At 36.4% G+C, this 20,739-nt stretch overlaps 1 protein-coding gene and 1 pseudogene across 2 annotated transcripts in view; both read left to right on the top strand.

Annotated features, from left to right (window-relative positions):
• Positions 1-20,739, top strand: part of SPTLC3 (serine palmitoyltransferase long chain base subunit 3) — a 192,679-nt gene that overhangs the window by 130,246 nt on the left and 41,694 nt on the right. For both annotated transcript variants that reach the window (XM_027840439.1, XM_027840440.1), the window contains exon 9: positions 10,148-10,274. In XM_027840439.1, the coding sequence (XP_027696240.1) occupies positions 10,148-10,274 (127 nt within the window). The remainder of the gene's footprint in view (positions 1-10,147; positions 10,275-20,739) is intronic.
• Positions 626-1,368, top strand: LOC114026717 (annotated as a pseudogene).

Raw genomic sequence — 20,739 nt, 5'->3', positions numbered from 1 at the left:
AAGGTCATTGGCAGAGAAAACAAAAGCCAAAAAAAAATGAAGAGCATTTGGCCTTCTATTCTCATGAGTTATCATAACATCTACCCCCAAGAAAAGAGTCCTTTCCCTTCTTCAGTCTTCATATTTCCCTTGATATCTACTTTCTTATATTAAATCAGACTCAATCCATTCCAAGCTTTAGCATTCCTGACACTGTTTTTTAGAGAACCACGTCATGCTCTTATAGTTATCCTGTTACTTGCCTTTACTTCCATCAACCGGATATGTAATTTTAAAATCTAAGTTTGTTCTCAGCACCTGGTGCTCTAGGAATGGCATCATTCTCAGCTCACTGGAGCCACTGCCCCAGAAACCCCCTCCATGATCTTCCCCCGCCCCCCAAATTCCTCTCCTCTCCCCCATATAGTTCCTGCATCATCTGGGACATTTGGACTAATTTTTCAGGGTAAGGAGAGGGCAGTCCCAGGGTGGGGATGAGGGGGAGGCATGCTACCAAGAAAGCTGCTGAGAGGAGCTCAAGAAGATAAAGGCATTGGTAACAACTGAAGCTCAGAAATTGCTGCACCAGCTGAATGTTCCATTGGAACAGAAGGTCTGAGGCCTGAGACTAATTGAATCTGCTCATGATAATGGCCTTCGGATGACTATAAGACTGAGGGACTTTGAAGTGAAAGACCTTCTTAGCCTAACTCGGTTCTCTGGTTTTGACACAGAGGCTTTTTCTCTAGCTATGAAATTATTGGGCAGGTTTTTATCCAGAATGAAGGGACAGCCCAAACACCTTGAATATGTGGGATTAAGTTGCTTCTATCTGGCTGTGAAATCAACAGAGAAGAGAGAAATGTCCCATTAGTCACTGATTTGATCTGAATAAGACAATACCAATTCTGAACTGATGAAAATAGAAAAGACTGTATTAGAGAAGTTTTGTTGGAAAGTCAAAACTGCCTTTCAGTTTCTACAGCTCTATTATTCATTCATTCATGAAAACTTACCATCTGAAAAGAGAAAGAACCTGAGTTTTGAAAGACTGGAAGCTCAGCTTAAGACATGCTACTGTAGGATTATGTTTTCTAAAGCAAAGCCTTCTGTATTGGCATTGTCTATAATTGTACTGACAAGTCAAGCACAGAAATTTATAGAATTGACAGAAGGAGTAGAATGTCTTCAGAAACATTCCAAGATAAATTGCAGAGATCTGACCTTCTGGCAGAAACTTGTAGCAATGTGCCTAACTGAATACTCATCAAACAAGTGTTCCAAACCAAATGTTCAGAAGTTGAAATGGATTGTGTCTGGCCATATTGCACATCAGTTGAAGCATAGTTATTATAAAATCTTCCAACAATCCCTGAAACTGAGTCTTAATAGGATTCTTATGGTGAAGAAATTCAACAATTTTGAAGACTTATTTCACATCATAACTGTGGACTTCAATATTAGAATGCATTTAAGCTGTGAAGTCTGAAACACAGCAACTAGGTTAGCATTGATGTTTTCAGACTAGGGGGGAAAACAGGCTATAACTGGAAACTGATTATGTGTGCTGCAATTGGAAATATGTTCAGGACTAAATTATGATCCTCCTTTAAGTATGTTTGTAAAAACTAAAAGTTAAATGTGAAACCCTAATGTGGAATATGGATGGGAGACTATACTGTAGACTGACAATTAATATTGACCCAATCTAGTAGTATCTGGATTGGTATACTTATTATAGGTAGTAATGATAGCAAGGTGTGATTGACTTTAATTGATGTTATTTGAACTGGGATATAAGTTCACATTAAAACAGATCAACTTCAGAAAAATAGTATGATGCACTTCAGTCAGGGCTACTAGTCTTTGAGGCAGTATAAAGAATCTTGTTAAAGCCTTATACAACTAGATAAACCAATAATTCTGAGGATTCATTTTTGTTTAGCATATTTTTCACTTAAATTTCATTATAAAATTGAATTAAAGTTGTAGACAGACATGTTAAATTTAAGTGATCTTCAAAATTATTCTAGGTCACAAGTGATATGGCATACAAAGTTTTATACAGAATGATTTTTATCTCAGTATCTAGCCCCTTAGAAAAAAATTAATTTCTATTATACTGTCACAGTCTGCTAATCTGAAACCTCAGCTATGCCCTTCTAAAGCAATATACACTAATGCTAACACTCTAGAGCTTTTAAATAAGGATTACTGTTGGCATGAAACTGGGGCATTAGTATAGAGCTTTGTATTTTAAAGCAATACATGTGGGATATGCTACTGTCATAATGCTCCTGTAATAGTTCAACTTAGAGAGGCTAAAGTGAGTTGTCTATCCAAATTCAAGTAAGCAGAAATTTAATTGAGTAATTATGTGGTATGAGGCTAGTTGTAGGTTAATGAATCTAAACTGACATACAGGGTTGGGAAAGCATATAGTTAATCAGTGCAAAATATAGCTTAATTTCCACAATAGCTAAAACTAGTTCAAATTTCCCTTTAACATTATGTTGTAGGTTAAAAAAAAAACAAACTTCCCTTTAAAGATAAACCAAAGAACCACAGTATGTCTCATATGTCTTATGCTTCATTTTGTAAAGTGTTTTGTAGATGCACTCTTCACTTATTCCTAAACACCTGATTCATTCAAGAATTTCCTTTGTAATTATCAATGAAAACTTGTTTGCTGAAGTAACCTAACAAAGTAACCATAATGTTCTGGTACTAAAACAGTAACCTTTCAACAAAACTATTGAAATGCAAGAATAAATAAATAAATAAGTGAAATCTAAGTTTGCTGGGGAATTCTCTGTGCATACACATTGGTCTCTTCAAACAATTCTTATTCTTCTTCTTCATCAGAACTGTTTTCCTTTCTTTCTTCAGAATTTCATTCTTGAGGGTTTCTGAACTCTCCTATTACAATTTCCCTTGTAGAATTTCAGTCCATGACATCTTCCCTATACTATCTCTGAACCCTTGAAAAATCAGTTTTCTCCAATCAAGGGTACAGTCTGACCATGCCTGGCTTACCTCCTCTCTCGTAAGCTCTAAGGAGGGTACGATCACTGTCCAATAAATATTCCTATCATATCCACCCCCAATCACCAAGTACTTCACTGATAATAAGAATCAGATTAAGGTTTCTCAACCTTTTGAAAGCTGAAATTATCATTAAGATAAGTCAACAAGTTATTAGCTGCTCCACTTCTGACAAATAGATCGATCTAATTGTGTCTGGATAACTAAAATTACCCACCATGCCAAGAATGTGATGTTTCCAGAACCCCTGATCTTCCTCTTTCTATTCAGGTGGTCTGTGGTATACTCTTGTCACCAAACTGATTCTGTTTTTCTGATCTTTATCCAAATGTTTTCAACTATGTTGTGGTTTGCTTCCTATATTTCCTTACCAGTATACGTTCTTAACATACAGTGGTATGTTAAGAAGGTCTCTGACCTTCACAAATATGAATTCCTCCCTATCAACTTCACTATTTCCTTCTATGTGCTATTCACTTCAGTTCTTCCTCTCTTCTCTAGCTTTCCTCACAGTACTCCCTCTAAGCCAATCACAGAAAAACAAATGAACATTTTATATTTGCCTGTGTAAATTTTCTCACTTCTCCCTCCCTACCCCAGCAGAATATAAGCTTTCTGAGGCCAAGAATTGTTTTTATTTTGTCTTTGTATTCCCAGAGCCTAACACTGTGCTTGATATATATACATATATATAAAATATGTTAATAATTTTTTAAATTAATTGGATACCACAAAATAATAACACCATGTAAATATACACTGGTCTTCTATAAGCCTTTATTTCACAAATAACAATTTGTATTTATATACTTTACAATTCACAAGGTACTTCTACATATATTATTGTCTTTAACAAGTAGCATATATATTATGTATAAGATGCAACATAAATCATCTTCCCATTATTAATGCAGAGAATCCAATAACATTGTTCTTTATCTCATTGATTCTGATAGCCTACAGTACAATGAAACTTACTACATGTACATGTAATAGTCAACTTCCAGAAAAAACTACATATCTATAGTGAGTTTCATATCCTTTATATTACTCTGTGACTTCTATTTTGGGCCTCAGTTTCCTATACGTACAAGAGAGGACATGCCTAGATTGCATCAAAGATCCCTCCTGGCTCTAAATCATGAGTTAACTACTGTTGCTCCTCCTCCTCCTTTATGGTGCACTGTAGTTTTATATTTTGCCACTAGATGGCAGAAAGAAATAGAAAATGAGACAAGCCACCAAAGCAGTAATTAACTTCAGAGGCAAAAGGGAGGACCTCAGAAATCATCTGGTCTAGTAAACAAAACAAACAAACAAACAAACAAACAAAAACATTGTGCTGTGGCTCTAGGAAGCAAAATTCAAAAAACCAAAGTTGGTTTTTTTTTCTTTTCCGTTCGTTTGTTTGTTTTTTAATGGAGAGTAAAGGGCCCACGGCATGGTATGGTACTGGACTTTGAATCAGAAGAGACCTGGATCTTAATCCCTTCTTGAACACTTACTAGTTACGTGACTACAGGCAAGTCACATATAACAGCTACCTCAAGTAGTTATTATGAGCATCAAATAAGATACTATAGACAAAGCACTCTATAAGCCTTAAAACATTATATATTGTTTTTTATTGAACATATTGAATGTTGTTGCTGTTGATCCAGGAACTGACTACATGACCTCTAAACCTACCAGCTCTTACTAGATTGGTCTCTGTAAGGACCTCTAGAGTTTCCATAAAGAATTCATGATTTACTGGATGTCATGTCTGTTTTTCATAGTCTACAGCCTCAGTTTCTAATGCAGTCTTCAAATGAGAATGAACCAATGTGTGTTTCCATTTAGGAAAGTCACATTTTGAAGTTTTAAGAAGTATTAATGCTTTGTTTATTTGGTTTTCTTTACTTCAGATTTCCACAGCATGTATTTTCCTCAGAATGTTGACTGAGTAAAGAGTTTCTATTTTGAGTTTGAGTTTGATTTTGTTGTTTTTTACTAAAAAGATATATTGTGCAGTCATAAAAATACTTGATTTAAAAGTTGTTTCTTACCTTTCTACTCAGTACTCTTCAAAAAATAGAATATCTCATTTTTCAGAGACTAAAAAGTATAACAAAATGAAATTTTTTAAATTTGCATTACTGAGAAACTCCCCTAAAAATTCAAAATTGGTGCTAATGGAATTTTTTTTAAAAACACTTCTTTTTTAAATGCAGTAATTCGAAATATTTATTTTCTTAAGTCTAGGAAACTTCAAATAGATGTTCAATTGATTTTCAGCTGATCTATCAGTCAGGTCCAAAGGTGTGGCAAAATAAAACCTTATGTCTCTCAACTATAACTATAAATGGTAGTATTAACATTAGAATGTGTGTATGACACTCTGGCATCTCATTATGGAATGGAGGTAACTGGATTCACAAAAGCTAATGCCAACTGTGCATGCTAATAGAATATTTCATTTACAGAGAAAGTTTCTCTATGGATCCCAAAGTTACAGCTTTATATTAGCAACAAGATAAATCTTTGGTAGGTTAGGCATCCATCTCAAACTGATTCATAATAAGGAAGATGATTAAAACATCTGTGATGACCAGGAAAATCAAATTACAAATAGCTTAGTGACCAACAGTGAGGGAGGGCCCAAAAACAAACTGACCAAATTAGGGTTTATTCTATAGCTTTTGGACAATGCCAAAGCATCAAGCATTTTCAAAACTTTCCGCTCTCTCAGTATCCCTTCCTCTCTGCAGGTGGGTGATAGAATTCTTTTATTTTTTGTCCACTAAACATTATAAGACAAGATAGTAATTGTTTAAAGAAAGGATGCAGTCATTAGCAGCCTCCAGAAATCTCTTATCTGGAAAATTATACAAGAAGGAGAAACAAATATTTGAAAACAAACATAGAAATGGTGAAAGATGGTTTGAGCCCTGTGATGTTCACACACACACAAAAGCAAAAATTTTTCCCGACAAAAAATGAAATATTTATTTCCCTCCACATATTCTGCATCACATAGATTGAAAAACAGTAGTTGAGCTGCTTTCTTCTCTTCTCACTGTTACTGAAAAGTTAATGAAATTCTTTCTCTAAAGCCAAGCTTTGTATCTTGCCCATTTTGAGATTATATGTGATCATCCTCTGACTATAAGCAGCTCCAATTTGAAATTCTCTCTTTTCAAGACTTTTGAGAAAAAATTCAGAGAATTCCTTCTATCATGACTTTTTCTTATAAGTGGTTTGTTTAAAGAAAGGGATCAACTGATGGGAATTGTTTGTTTCTTTCCATTTGTCTAGTTACTGAGGACATTTTGTAAACTCTGCTGAACCCAGAAGGATCCAGATTTTCTTAGGTGCATGAGAGGGTTTTGTTTAATATCTTGAGTGTTTTTGCATGCACTGAACAAACTCCTGGTCATTTCAGCCTGCAAATGAAAAACAGAGTATAGGATTTTTTTTTTTAATGATGGTAGCCATCATGCTTTAAACCTGCAAGGCTAGAATTCAGGAGGGGAGAGTGTAAAAAACAGGAGAGGCTGCCATAAACTACAGCATACTGCTCAGTTATAAGTTCAGTGAAGCAGGTTTGGCATGGGTCTTTCAGCTTGGGGAGATTTTGCATTCATTCACAGCAAGCCTGGTTAAATCTGACTCCCTGCTCAGCTCAGCTCTGGCCCAAGTTCTTTGATATGGCTATGTTTAACAGCCCTTTGAAGTAAATGGGGGTCACGAAATGAGCACTAAAATGTTTATTCAAACAATCCTCTTGTCTGAATTCTTTTAGCAAGGCTACCCCTGTCCTTGAACTGTGGACCTGAGGTTAGGGAAAATAATCAGAATTTTGAGCTTACATTTATGCACTATAACCTCTGCATAACTAGATCTATAGCCCACTGTGAAGCAAGGCACAACACAGACCCAAATTGCAAAAGGCCAAAGTCAACTATTAATTAATTTTTCATGATGCCTGAATGGACAGGAGAAAGGAGAAATCAATAATCAAGACTTCCATCCTTCCTTGATGTTCCCCAGAGCTCAATCCACAGTACCACTTTCTGAGTAACCATTCTAAATAATGTGAATGCACAAATACAATCTCTGAAAAACTAAGCTAGTCGAAAAAAAGAAATAAACCTGAAGGCAAGATAAGATTTAAATATAAATTGTATTACTCTTTCTAACGTATACTCACTGCCATCAGAGAAGCAATGACTCCATAAAATTTCTAGATATGTAAAAGGCTAGGAAAATTAGCAGGTAAGAAGAGGGCTGGCACATTTTTATGAACCTAAAGAGGTTCTTCCAACTTCTCAAAGACTTTAACTTTCATTCCTTGCTTCCAGCACAGAGTTTACTGTACACATGATTGAGTAAATTTGGTTTATTTCCCCAACACCATCAAGGGCTCTCTGCCACCCATACCACTGCCCATCGATCTCAATTCTAATCAAGCAGTCAAAAAGCACTGATGAAATACTTACATGCTCACACTACACTCACACTAGATATGGCACTATCATACAAACCCAATACATGATCATCCATCCTATCCCTTTCTCCCTCCCTTCTAGGCCTTGAGCAATGTCTTCCCAAAACAAAAGTAGGAGGGTTCAGAAACTCATGACTCACATTTGCTACATGATCTTATGGATTGTTCTACTAATATTTCTTATACATGGGGGGAAACTGGGGGAAGGAGATGTCACTGTGACCCATTTTATCATCCTACCCCCTTCAGCTATATCTGACCAGGGCTTCTCAGATCTGCACTTGACTTGTCAAATGCCAAATCACTGATTGTCTCATTTTCCCACATACACAACCCCTAAACATAATGTCATCATAGATTAACTCTGAAATTATATAACCACTTTCTCACTAAACATATTCACTACCTCTCAAAAGTTAAATTAAATACTACAGACTTAAGTGTTACAGAAATTCAAAAAAGAGAGAGATCAATGCGGATTAATAATCTGGGAAGGCATCATAGAAGAGGACAAGAGCTGAGGCTCAGATTTATCACTCTGCTCTTAAACCAGTTTCCTTTCCAAATAATGACACTAGTGTTTTCCCAATAATTCAAGCTTGAAGTCTGAGTCATTTTTGCTCCTTCTTCTGCATCCCTTATCTAGTCTAATTCATCTTCCCATTTCCATTGCCTTTATCTTATCATTCCTCTCATCCTCTCCAGATCTACTGCAACAGTCTCTTAACAAATCTCTGTCTCTGGTTTCCAAATACTATCATCCTCCAAACCCTCCCCCCCCCACCAACTTTCCTATATTACTGACAGCTAATCTTCCCAAAGATTCCAATTTCATCATGTCACTCTCTTGTTCACAGGCCTCCAATGGTTCCACACTGCCTATAAAATAGGCAAACTTCTCAGTCAGGTATTAAAAACTGACACAAAATGTTGCCCCATCTCTATCTATCCACTCTCATCTCTCACTGCTCCCCAACACAAAGTCTTCCACTGACAGATGCTTATCATAACTCACGTATATGTCAAAATCATCCCCTAGTCTCTATACCTTTTCCTGAGTTATTGTCCTCGAATGTCCTCTCTCTCTTCTCTACCTTCCCAAGTGTTACCTATCCTACAAGACCCAGCTCAGGTCTCAGAACCACCATGAGGTTATCCCTGATCACTAATTCATATTAGTCTCCCCATTCTTTGGACCATAACATCACTTATTCTCTCTACTGCTCATTCTGACTCTTAATTGTATTCTGCTTTGTATTGTTTTTCTAACATTGTGCAAATATAATGTATCTATATCATAACTTTCATCTGGATATGCCTTTTCTTCTCAATTAGATTGTAAAATCCTAGAAGGCAGGATCTATAACTTAGGCTTCTTCTTCATTCCTTTTGGAACTCAGCACATTGCCATGAATATATCAATAAATATTTGAATGAATTAATTACAACCAATGGGAAAGAGAAAAACTGAAAAGAAAATCAATCAACAAGTATTTATGAAGAAACTACTCTTGTCACTAAGACTGAGCTAGGCAAGTTACTCCAGGTATCAAGGGAAAGAAGAGGCATGAACAAAGGTAAAAATGCCAAAATAACTTTGATAGAGAAGGAGGTGGGCCTCACATAAATGTGGATTCCAACTACAGAATAAAGAATAATATTTTCTCACTCTTTGACCTTTGGTCAAATTATTGCAAGTTGTGAGTGGAGTAATAATTAATTAATTTTGCCTATAGGTTTTATTTTGGTATCAGAAGGAAGAAACAAAGGCTAATGATTTTTCCTACTAATGAAGATCACCATTTTATTAACAATTGTGTCCCCAAGTAATACTACTCAAGAATTTTTAATATTCTCCACTGCTTCTGTATAAAATTCAAATGGCTAAATCAAGCTGGGATTAAAAACCTTTTACAATCTGACCTCTATTTACTTTTCCAACTTTGTGTCCCATTACTGGACGAGGAGGCAGTTAGCTGACTCAATGGATAGAGCCAAGGGCCTGGAATCAGGAAGATCGAAGTTCAAATCCAGCCTTGGACACTTAGTAGCTGTGTGATCCTGGACAAGTCACTTAATCTCTGTTTGCCTTAATCCACTGAAGAAAGAAATAGCAAACCACTGCAGCATCTTTACCAAGGAAACTCCATGGACAGCTTGGTCCACAGGATCATGAAGAGTTGGACACAACTCAACAACAACAACATCAACACTGGCCTAGATGTTTCATTAAAGCTGTACTGTCTCCTCAATTCAATCAGTGGGGGTATGGGGGTGGGAGGTGCACGTGTACCCACACAGTGCTGGGAATAGCAATGATAGCAATGTTTTGATAACACAGTATTTAATGACGTCAGGGAAAACAAATGAATTGTTGTGTGTTCACACACACAAAAACTAATACTACTACCTACTGTTTTTCTAGCGTGTTTTACATTATTCCCTCTACGCAGTCTACATTCCTGTCAAACTAGTCTACTCTTCTTTCCCCTTTGAATAGATGTAAAGTGGGCCATGGGGAAGATTACCACTTCTTGCAAAACACACACACACACACACACACACACACACACACACACAAGTCTAAAGTTTATTTTATTTATATTTTGGTTTTCTTTTTTTACTTTATTTCAGGACCTGGTGGATTATTTAAGAGTTTATTCACATAGTGCTGTTTATGCTACATCTATGTCTGCACCTATAGCAGAGCAAATAATCAGGTCTATGAAATCTATCATGGGACTAGACGGAACAACAAATGGTAAGACAACAAATGTATAACAGATCATATTTACTTTGCCTCACAGGGCTGTTTCTGTCTTTCTTGTGCCTGGACAAAATTCAACCATGTACCAGCATTTTATTTGTACTTTGTTATGATATATCTCACATAAAATGAGTTTCTGTAAATCAGATTGTTATAAATGAACTGTACAAGATACCAATTTAACAAATCTAGGGCAAATAATCCCATTTGAATTTACTATACCAATTTAGTGGGTTTTATTTTTGTTTTTATGCTAGTTTATATATTACTTGTTTTTTAAATATGGCATACCTGTTGGGTACTCTTCTCTCTTAAAATGCAACTTCATGTTGCCTGCACTTTATTAAGCCCTAGGGAGAAAGAAAGTACACAGGAAGAGTTCCTACTCCCTTTTAAAAGAGTCATCAGTAGTCACAGAAGAAAAATGCAATGATATAGTAAATGTAAAGCTTACAATTTATTCGGCCTTTTACAGCTACTACTCTACTAAGACTTTCACTTGAAGTAAACAAATGTGCAGAGAACATTATTGTGAGGACCTAATTTTTCCAAATGTTTGCTTTATTTAAATTGAAGTGAGGAATGAAGAGCACAGGTTGGGAATCCTGCCATTACTTTCTTTTTTCTGCCTAGAAAACTAACTTAGTAATTACCTTACACGGTAAAGTTACCCCAAACTAAAAGGTCCACACTATTGCCCTGCTATTGCTACTTAAGGGATCTGAGGAGACTAGCATTAAAGCCTTCATCTTTGGCTCACTCTGCTGTGCAACTGTATTCGAAGCCTGAAAAGCTTTGTTTCATCCAGGGTTTGGGGAGTGATTTGCCAGATCTGTTTCTTGATGAATGTCTTCACTTTAATCTGCAATGCAAAGTCATCCGCTTCAAAGACAGGCAAGCAACAAGAATAAGGTCAATGTTTCTTTGATGCCATGGTTCAAAGATGAAATAGCAGTGCCACTAAAATGACAGTGTTTATGCAAAAACAGCCACCCTTCACTCCAAAGCTAGGCTGGTGAGGAGTTAATGCATAGACTGAGGGACTGCAGACAAACAATGTAGAACATATGCGCTGTAGCCCCTTTTTCATCTCCTGTGTATAATACTTTACACAGTTAAATGAACCCAGAGAGAAGACTTGATTTTTCATCCTAACAAATGTTGGGTGGCCTCTAAGAGCATGCAACTCAATAATTCCTTGAGGACAGGGTCCCTGTCTCATATCTATTTTGTATCTTCCTCACCTCCCTCCCCACCCCCTCAGATCAAGCATCCTGCTGAGAACTTAATAAATACATGTTCATTAGACAAAAGCCAAAAAATTATTTTTTCCTCCAATGAAATCTCATAAGAAGCAAATTCACATGCCAGCTAGGACTAAATGAAATGACAGAGAAATGGAACAAAGATCAAGCCTTTCTATCAAATATGAGCATAGTCCCCATGATTCAGTTAATCAGTTCTTCATACCAACTCAAATTGGATTTCCCAGAGACATATCAAACTCAAAATGTCCAAAGTAGAACGAGCTATCTCTCAAAACCCATGCTTCTTCCAAACTTCCCTGTTTTTGTCTAAGGCTACCACCATTCTCCATGTCTCCTTGATTCATAAACTCTTTACTCTTCCTCATCTTCCTTATTCAGTCAGTTACCAAATCTTGCCATTTCTAATTCTTCAACATCTCTCACATTTGACCTATCTCGTATGACCACAACTTTAGACCAGGTCCTCACCATCTCTAGAATATTATTATGGCTTCCTAATTGGTCTCCCTGCCTCAAGTATCTCCAAACTGTACTTCACCCTTCACACAAGCTCCCAAAATGATTTTCCTTAAATGTAGATCTAACCATATCACTCCCCTCATCAATAAACTGCAGGGACTCCCTGTTGTCTCTAGGGAAAAAAATTAACTCCTCTGTTTAGTTTTTAAAGCAATTCACAACCTGGATCCAATCAATTTTTGCACATTTACTGTACTCCACCTCTTCATTCCCACTTTCCCATTCAGACAACTGACCTTCTCTCTATCACTCATAAACAGTACTATTATTATTGCTCACCTCCCATCCCCATGTCTTTGCCCCATTAAAATATAAGCTCTTTTTGAGTAGGGATTGTTTTATTCTTTGTATTTGTGTCATCAGTGCCTAGGATATAACAGGCACTTAATAAATACTTGTTGTTTGAACTTGTCCCTTTCACTATCAGATAACCCTACTTTCTATCCCCCATTCTGTCCTATACTATTGCTACTGTGTTTTCTGATGAGGCCAAAAACCATATACCTTCTCCTTGGTCCTGAAGTACTGAAAGCCTGGATTAAGCATGTAAGTACTAAGCCAGGTGTGGGGCCTCAATGCCACATGTGGCCCTCTAGGTCCTCAAGTGAGGCCCTTTGACTGAATTCAAACTTCACAGAACAAATCTCCTTAATAAAAAGATTTGTTCTGTAAAACTTGGACTCAGTCAAAAGGCTGCACCCGAGGACCTATAAGGCCACATGTGGCCTCGAGGCTGCAGGTTCCCCACCTCTGTACTAACCATTCAGCAGCTGCCTCATTTATCACCAAGGCCGAGGTATGAAGTTAAAGCTTATTCAAAATGCAACCTACCTCTAAAAATAAAAAGCTGTAATTAAGTTGTATATGAAATCCATAAAGCAACATTGAGAATTAAGGCAAAGACAAGGAAAAAATGTAATTTTGCTTCAATTATGTACATTCAAGTAAAACTTTTCTAATTGCTCATCTTCTACATGACCATCTCTCCCATTCCCATCAGTAGGTGTTCTAAGCCTTCTCTCTTAAATCTCTCCAAATTTCCACCACCCCCTCTGTCATCAGATGTCTTCAATTCCTAATTTACTGAGAAAATATATATCATGCACCGTAACACCCCTCATCGGCCCTACTCTACAACTTAAATTTGTCTATACTATCATCTATCCTCTATGCCTTGACTCCTGTCTCTGAAGAAGAGATGAACTTTCTTCCCAAAGTCAACCTCTATTACCTTCTCTTTTTTAAGAAACTTTCCCTCCAAGGTTATCTCTTAATTGCTAAATCTGATGGTCTTTGGGAATGTATCCTCCATCAACTCCACTGACCTTTCCATAGCTTTTGATACTGTTGACCACCCATCTTTCTAGATAATCTTTCCACAAAAAATCCTTTGTCTATCCATCTCCTATCTGTCTGACTACTTGTCAGTCTCCCCTGCTGCCTCATCTTCCATTTCCTGACTCTACAACAAAGGTGATACTTCGGGCTCTTTGTTGGACTCTCTTCACTTCTGTCTCTATACACTCTTTGCTAAAGCTCTAATCACCACTTCTGGATTTAATCATTATCTCTATACAGATAACTCCCAAATCTATATATCCAACCCCAATTTCTCTCCTGAACTGTACACCATCAATAGCCTGATGGATGTCTCCACCAGAACACAGCATATTTGTTTCAAACTGAACATGCCTCAAACAACTCAAGTAATTTATGAAGTACTTACTATAGGACAGCATTGAGATAAAGCACTGGAAAGAATTCATTTTCTTCCCCTCACCCTCCTTAAAACTGTCGGTCCAAACTCCTCCTATCCCTCTTGAGGGTTCATTATCCTATCAGTCAACACAGGTTACCACCAACTTCAGAGTAAATCTTTAATCTTTCTTCTCCTTCATTTCTCATGTCCAGTAAGTTGTCAAATTTTGTCAATGCTAATTCAAAATCTCAGACAACTGACCACTTGTCTTCAAGTAGCCACCATCCTAGTGTTAGTTCATATCCCCTCTTTCTTCCCTGAATTATTCTGATAGCCTCTTAATTGGTTTTCTTGCTTATGATCTTTCCTCTCCCCAAACCACCTTCCATACAACTGCCAAAATAATTCTCCTAAAGCACAAGTCTGATTATATCACTCCTATATTCAAAACTATTCAGTAGCTACCCCTTTGTCTATACAACAAATACTAATTTCTAAGTCTTCCATGCTCTGGCTCTTACCTCTTTTTCCAGTCTTGTTTGCTACTACTCTCTTTCATGAACTCTATACTATAATCAATCTGGACTACCTGCTGTTCCTAGAATTGGATGACTCCAAACTTGATTCATTCCCACAAGCTGACCCTATGCCTCAAATGCACTCCCATCTCATCACCATCTCTCATATTATTATCTTCCTTACAGGCTTCCTTATGCCATTTCCTTCACGAAGTCTTCTTTAATCTACTCAACTGTTGATATTCTCTTTTTTCCTCAACATTCCATGTATTACAATGGACACAGCATGTATCTATAATATGTGGTGACAGTCCCACTGTCCCCTGCTCTAGACAGACCATAAGATCCTAAATTAAAGGTAGATTAAGGTAGATTAAACCTAGATTAAAGGTACAAGGGACCTAGAGATGATTCACATCTTCACTTTATAAATGTAGAAACTCAGGTTCTGAGAAGCTAAGGGACCTGTCCAGGGTCACCCAGGCAGTAAATGGCACCTCTAGAGTACTATATTCTGTTTGGGGCACACATTCTAGGAAGATACTGGTCAGGAAGTATTCACAGAGGAGCTAGCAAGGTGAAAGGCCTCAAAGTTCATGTCATATGAGGACTGGTTGAAGAAAATGGAGAAAAGAAGACTCAAAGGAATGTCAAAATCTCTAAGTACTTGAAGGGCTGTCAAATGTAAGAGGGATTAGATTTGTTCTACTTGGTGCTGGAAGACAGAACAAGAGGTAATAGTTCAAAGTGGTAAGTTTAAGCTTACCATAAGGAAAAATTTTGTAATATTAGATCAACCCATAAGGAGAATGTGATTCCTTGTAAGGTGTTGGATCTCCCTTCACTGGGAATCTTCAAGCAGAGGCTGGATGACTACTGGATGCAGTAAAGGGAATTCTTTCTCAAATACAAGTTGGACTAAGTGGCCACTGTTGTACCTTCCTCTGGCATTCTGTGATTCTGTGCACTGAATTAAATTACTTATGCAGATGAAGCAAGTAGTCTATAAATGTGAGGAGGTATAAAATGCTTTGGAGAATTTAGCCAGAAGACTTAGAGGAAAAGGATGGGGGAATTTAATTTGAAAGGTGAAGTTAAATACTGTCAATCATTCATCAAACAAAAAGAACTCTTTGTGGAGCAGGCTCTCTTTTTTTTCTTCAGACAGACTGAAATGATGCTGCTCTGTGCACAGAGATGTATAATTAAAATGTTCACCAACAGAGGGCCTCCTTAGACTTATCCTTTCTGATTTTTATTTACTGAATGACTTTAGGATGCAAACTATTCCATCTGTGGTGGACCTGTTAAATTCTGTCTTTCAATATTGCTTAAGACCCACATGATGCCTTAGCTGATTGACAGGAAAGGCCCTATTTGAGAGCATACCCTTAAATTTATCAGTGACACCTCTTAATCCACCTCACTATTTCCCTTTTTGATCACTGATCCTCTTGGCAACATCACATAGCTCAATAAAGACGTGTGGTCATACTGATTTTTCTGCCCACCTTTGTTTAATTATGGAGCTACCACTAATAATAAAACTGCTTTACATAAAATACAATATCTGTGCAAAATTAATATGTAGATCTTCCTTGATATATTTCCCCTCAGCAAACACATTCTAGGAGAGCATTAACTTTTTTCCCTGTTTCTACTCAAAGGGAATTTGTTTTCTATAATTACTTTTTCAGTATTCATCTGGAATTGAATGAGAAAAACATTTTCCCGTCTGTTAGGAAATAATTTCAAATCATTTTTTAAACATAAAGATAATACAAAACAGATAAAACACTATCCAGTTTAAATTTTCCACAATCCTAACATAGAATCATAGAATTTCAGAGTTGGAAAAGATATTAGTGGCAAAATCCCTAAGCATGATTCTAATCTACAGTTCACCTGCTAAGCGAGCATTCAAACTCTGCTTGAAGACTTTCTGTGATGCGACATCTTGTAAGGCAGCTCATTTCACTTTTGGACCGCTCTCCTTAGGAAGTACTTTGCCAGGAAGTCTAAATCTACCTTCCTGTAACTTCTACTAAACAGGTAGCAAGTACAAGGAGTAAAAAGATGGACAGACAACTTAAGTGCTACATTGATATCCATGGAACTTTAAAAATCCTAAAGATATATCTTCTACACTATAGGTAAACAATGCAAAGAGGATTTAAGGAAAAACACAAATGAGAATCACACAGGAAAAACAGGCAAAAATGAGGTGTGAACAACACTGTTAAAGGAGCCTATCTCCTGAAAAACGATTATCTGTGCTTGCCTCTTATCTTCCTAATTAATTGTAATATCCACAAGGGAAGTGACAATGTCTTATCTAAGCTTTGTATCTTCCCCTATGACAAAAATGTTTCGTGGGTGGGGGGTCACATGATCAACAAGATGATGGACTAGATATTTTCTCCTATCATCATGACTTCTCAAACGTCTCCAAAATACAAATTATACATCAAAGATAAAGCTATTTCTCCTGTCTCCAAGACCTGGGAAAGCAGAGTCAAATACATAGCCTATGCAGAACCAGATTAAAATGTAATTGGGAAATACTTAACAAAATAAATAAAAATATAATAAAACATAGATAATGTTAATATCTGGTTTTCTAAGTCAATATGTGACCTACAGGAATCTTTAGGTATAGTTTTAGTGGCCTCTATTTCTATAAGAACTTGACACCACTGGTCTAAGACACCTAGAGGTAAAGAAGGTTTAAAAAAATTAACTGTTGCCTAATGAGCTCATTCAGTACCCTCTCTTCCCATCACACTACCAGTAGCAAAGCTGTACTAGTCAATCCCAAATGGGATTACAATAATAACTAACCCCATATCTCAGTCTCCCCCCCCCCTTTAATATCTGGGCTCTAGGCTATAGAAGTTTGCTGGGGTCTTGGTCAGCACCATGGCAGCAGTCAGCATTTTGTGCTGCCAAAGATTTCAGCTAAGGAGCTGAGAAACAAAGAGAAAGGAGTAGGATACAAGTCTGGGTTTGAAATATAGCTCAACCCCACACTTTGACACTCCCCTCCTCCTAAAGCCTTGAAGATCCAAACTCCAAATGGCAGAAATCACTGCTGGATGTGGTGACATCAGAGTGGCAACACACTGAACTGCTGGGTCGGACAACTGAGGAACAGAGAGAACAGGATAGAATATATGGAGGTGTTATGCAGCACTCCACTAAGCCTGAGGGAAAGAACCCAGCATCCAACTATGGCCAACTATATATCACCACCACCCCCCACCTTAAATCTCCAGGGGACAGAGACCTAGGCTAGTGAACAATGAATGTGTACGGTATGAGAGAAGGCTGAGACACTTTGAGACCCAACACCCAACGAAACCACTACGGGGGAAAAGAGGGAGTCAGAAAATGAGCAAAAGTAGAAAATAAGAGTGGGAAAAACTGAAATTACCAAGGATCTCAAGAGGAAGAAAACTCAAAAACCTTGAACATAAGCAGAAAAATCAATTAGAAAAACCCTAACAGTAGAAGGAAATAGGGCATCCATATCTAGTAAACAAGTACAGGCATTTATGAATAAATACTGCAAAACAAAAGAAAACAATTCAACACTTGATGAGACAGAGGAACCGGTAGATTTTGAGGAGAACATGGAACCTTAACACACTGAGTGGATTTAAGGAGAAATGAAAATTGTGAGAACAGAATTTATGGCCTGACAGCAGAAATAACTGACAGAATAGAAAAACTGGGATCTGTGATGATATGCCTCACCAAAGAAACAAAAGAGTGTTTTAAAGCAACTGATTCAAAATGCAAATACACAGAAATGAAGGTCAACCTAAAAGAGAAGCAAAAAGCAATAACAAAAGAAAACATGCTCTCTTCAAGCAAAACATGTTGATATCAAAGAAAGAACACTCAAAGACAATCTAAGAATTACAGCTCTCCCAGAAGAATACAAGTCAAAAAATCTGAACACCACAATACAAGAAATAACACAAGAAACGTTCCCAGAATTTCTGAACATAGAAAATGAAAAATCAATTGAATCAATTGAAAGAATTTATAGATCCAGGAAAAAACTCATGGCTATAAATTCCAAGACATACAGTGATTAAATTTAAAAATTTAATTCTGAGAAAAAAAATTCTGCAAGCAACCAGGAAAGACCTTAAAGTTTTACAAAGGAAAGGAAATTTGAGTAACACACTTTCTAGATCCACAAGAAAATAGAATAATGTGTTCTGAATAATGGAGCTCAGGATGTTTCCCAAGTTGATCTACCCCACAAATCTGAACTTAACCATAAGTGAAAAAAGATATATATTCAATAATATAACCCATACTGCAATAAAGATAATAACTGTTTCAGGGACCACAAACAAAAGGCACAGGCCCAAATGGAGAAATTACAATGAAATCCTAATAAGTGGGTTAAAAAACAATTTACAGAAACAAAAATGTGAAACTAATGATGAAACAACATACCAAAATTTCCAAGATGCACCTAAAGCAGTCCTCAGGTAGAAAATTACATCCTTGCAAACATACATTAATAAAATTGAAAAAGAAAGGATTAATGAACTGAATGTGTATTTTTTGAAAATTAGAAAGACAACAAATAAACATAAAATAAGCACAAAAGAAGTGATTAAAAATTGAAGGCAAAACAAATGCATTAGAAACAAAAAATTAAAATGATAAATAAAACTAAAAGCTGGTTCTTTGAAAAGACTAATAAAGTTGATAAAACTTTTAGCTAACCTGATTTTTAAAAAGGGGGAAAATCAAATAAATAGCAAATGAGGAAGGTGAAATCACAACAAAAACAGAAGAAATTAAATCAGAGCATATTATGCACTTACATGTTAACAAAACTGAAAACTCAAAAGAAACAGCAGAATACTTTTAATAATAGAAAATATCAAACTATCAGAAGACCAGATAGAGATCATAAATAACCTGATATCTGAAAATGAAACAGATCTAACTGTAAAGGAAATACCAAAGGAAAAAACTCCTGGTCCTGATGGATTCATAGCAAAATTCTATTAAACTTCTGAAGAACAATTAGTACCTATACTTCGCAAATTGTTCTCAAAAACTTAGAAATAAAGTACTTTACCAGAAAAAATTATAGGTGAGTATCATTAAGGAATATTGACTGAAAAATTTTAAACAGAATCCAGGAAAGCACTCGGTAGATAAATGAATGCATGCATGCATGAATGAATGAGTAAAGAGGAACTGATAATACATTTCTTACATAATCAATCTGGGAACAAAAATACACCTGAAGGGTGTTAAATGTCACTAACATTTATAATTACTTTCATTGTTCTTTGACTAAAGACTGACAACACAAGATCACTGTATCTCAAGCTAGATCCATATCCAATCAACTAAATAAAGTAACTCAGGTAACGCAAGACAACACCTTTACTTGGCAATGTCTAGTTAATTGAGCAAAAGAAATTATTTACTTAAATTAACAGCCAATTTAATTGCTTCAGTTGTCTATTTGTCTAGACTAGACGCCATGCAATGTATCTAAACTGTTTTCTCAATGTTAATCAATACGATCTGGATACCAGCTAATCTTAACAGCTCATACTACTCTGTATTTCTAAATAAAGAATGGTGAAGTATTTAAGTACTCAAATGGCATTTTAGATTTTTATTTCATTTGATGACACTGCATTTATGGTCTTCAATCAAGAAACCCCACATTTATTCTAGACATTACTTAGCAACAAGCAATGTCAATTAGTCAATAAGTATTTATTAAGGGCCTACTTAAGTGCTGGGGATACAAAGAATGGCAAAAGACAGTCCTTTCCCCTTGAGAAATTCACATCTACAACAATGTTTGTTTCCAAAAGATTGATATATTCAAACTTTAGAAAGAAGAGATTTCCTTCACACCATACAAGGAGTGAAAAGTAGAAGTAAATTAAAATTCAGTATCTCTGACTCCTTGTTTTCACTACCTTTCTGTATGCTACCAAATCTCTGTCAAGGAGGCAGACTGTTGGAAACAAGCAACAAACACCAGCAAGCAAAAATAATCTGTTTGGGCCAGAACTCAGGCAGCCTAGTTTTCACCTGTTCCCTATTAACTTAGTAAATACTTAACCTGAAAAGGGATAAAAGAGAAGTTAAGAATATAAGATGATAAATTCATTCTGGCTTAAGGCAGATTTGCTGCCTCCTGTTCTAAGGTCTCTTAGGGACTGACACTCCTGCTCTTAACAGTTGCCTTATGGCCTCTCACCTTCATGTTACAAAAAGATGATGCTCAATCTAAGTGTAATTCTAGAAGAAACAGAAGGAAGATGTCTTTGGAGTAAAAAGATGATTTTACTTCAACGGCTATTAGCAGGACATGTACTCTGAACTGCTTTCTCAGTAGCAGAGAATTCACAGGTTTACATTATGCACCATATGTATATGCATACGGAGTTTTTTGA

Source organism: Vombatus ursinus, unplaced genomic scaffold (assembly GCF_900497805.2).
Source record: "Vombatus ursinus unplaced genomic scaffold, bare-nosed wombat genome assembly UNPS02014841.1, whole genome shotgun sequence".
In the NCBI taxonomy this organism is placed as follows: domain Eukaryota; kingdom Metazoa; phylum Chordata; class Mammalia; order Diprotodontia; family Vombatidae; genus Vombatus; species Vombatus ursinus.
This window is presented reverse-complemented; position numbering and strand designations above follow the sequence as displayed.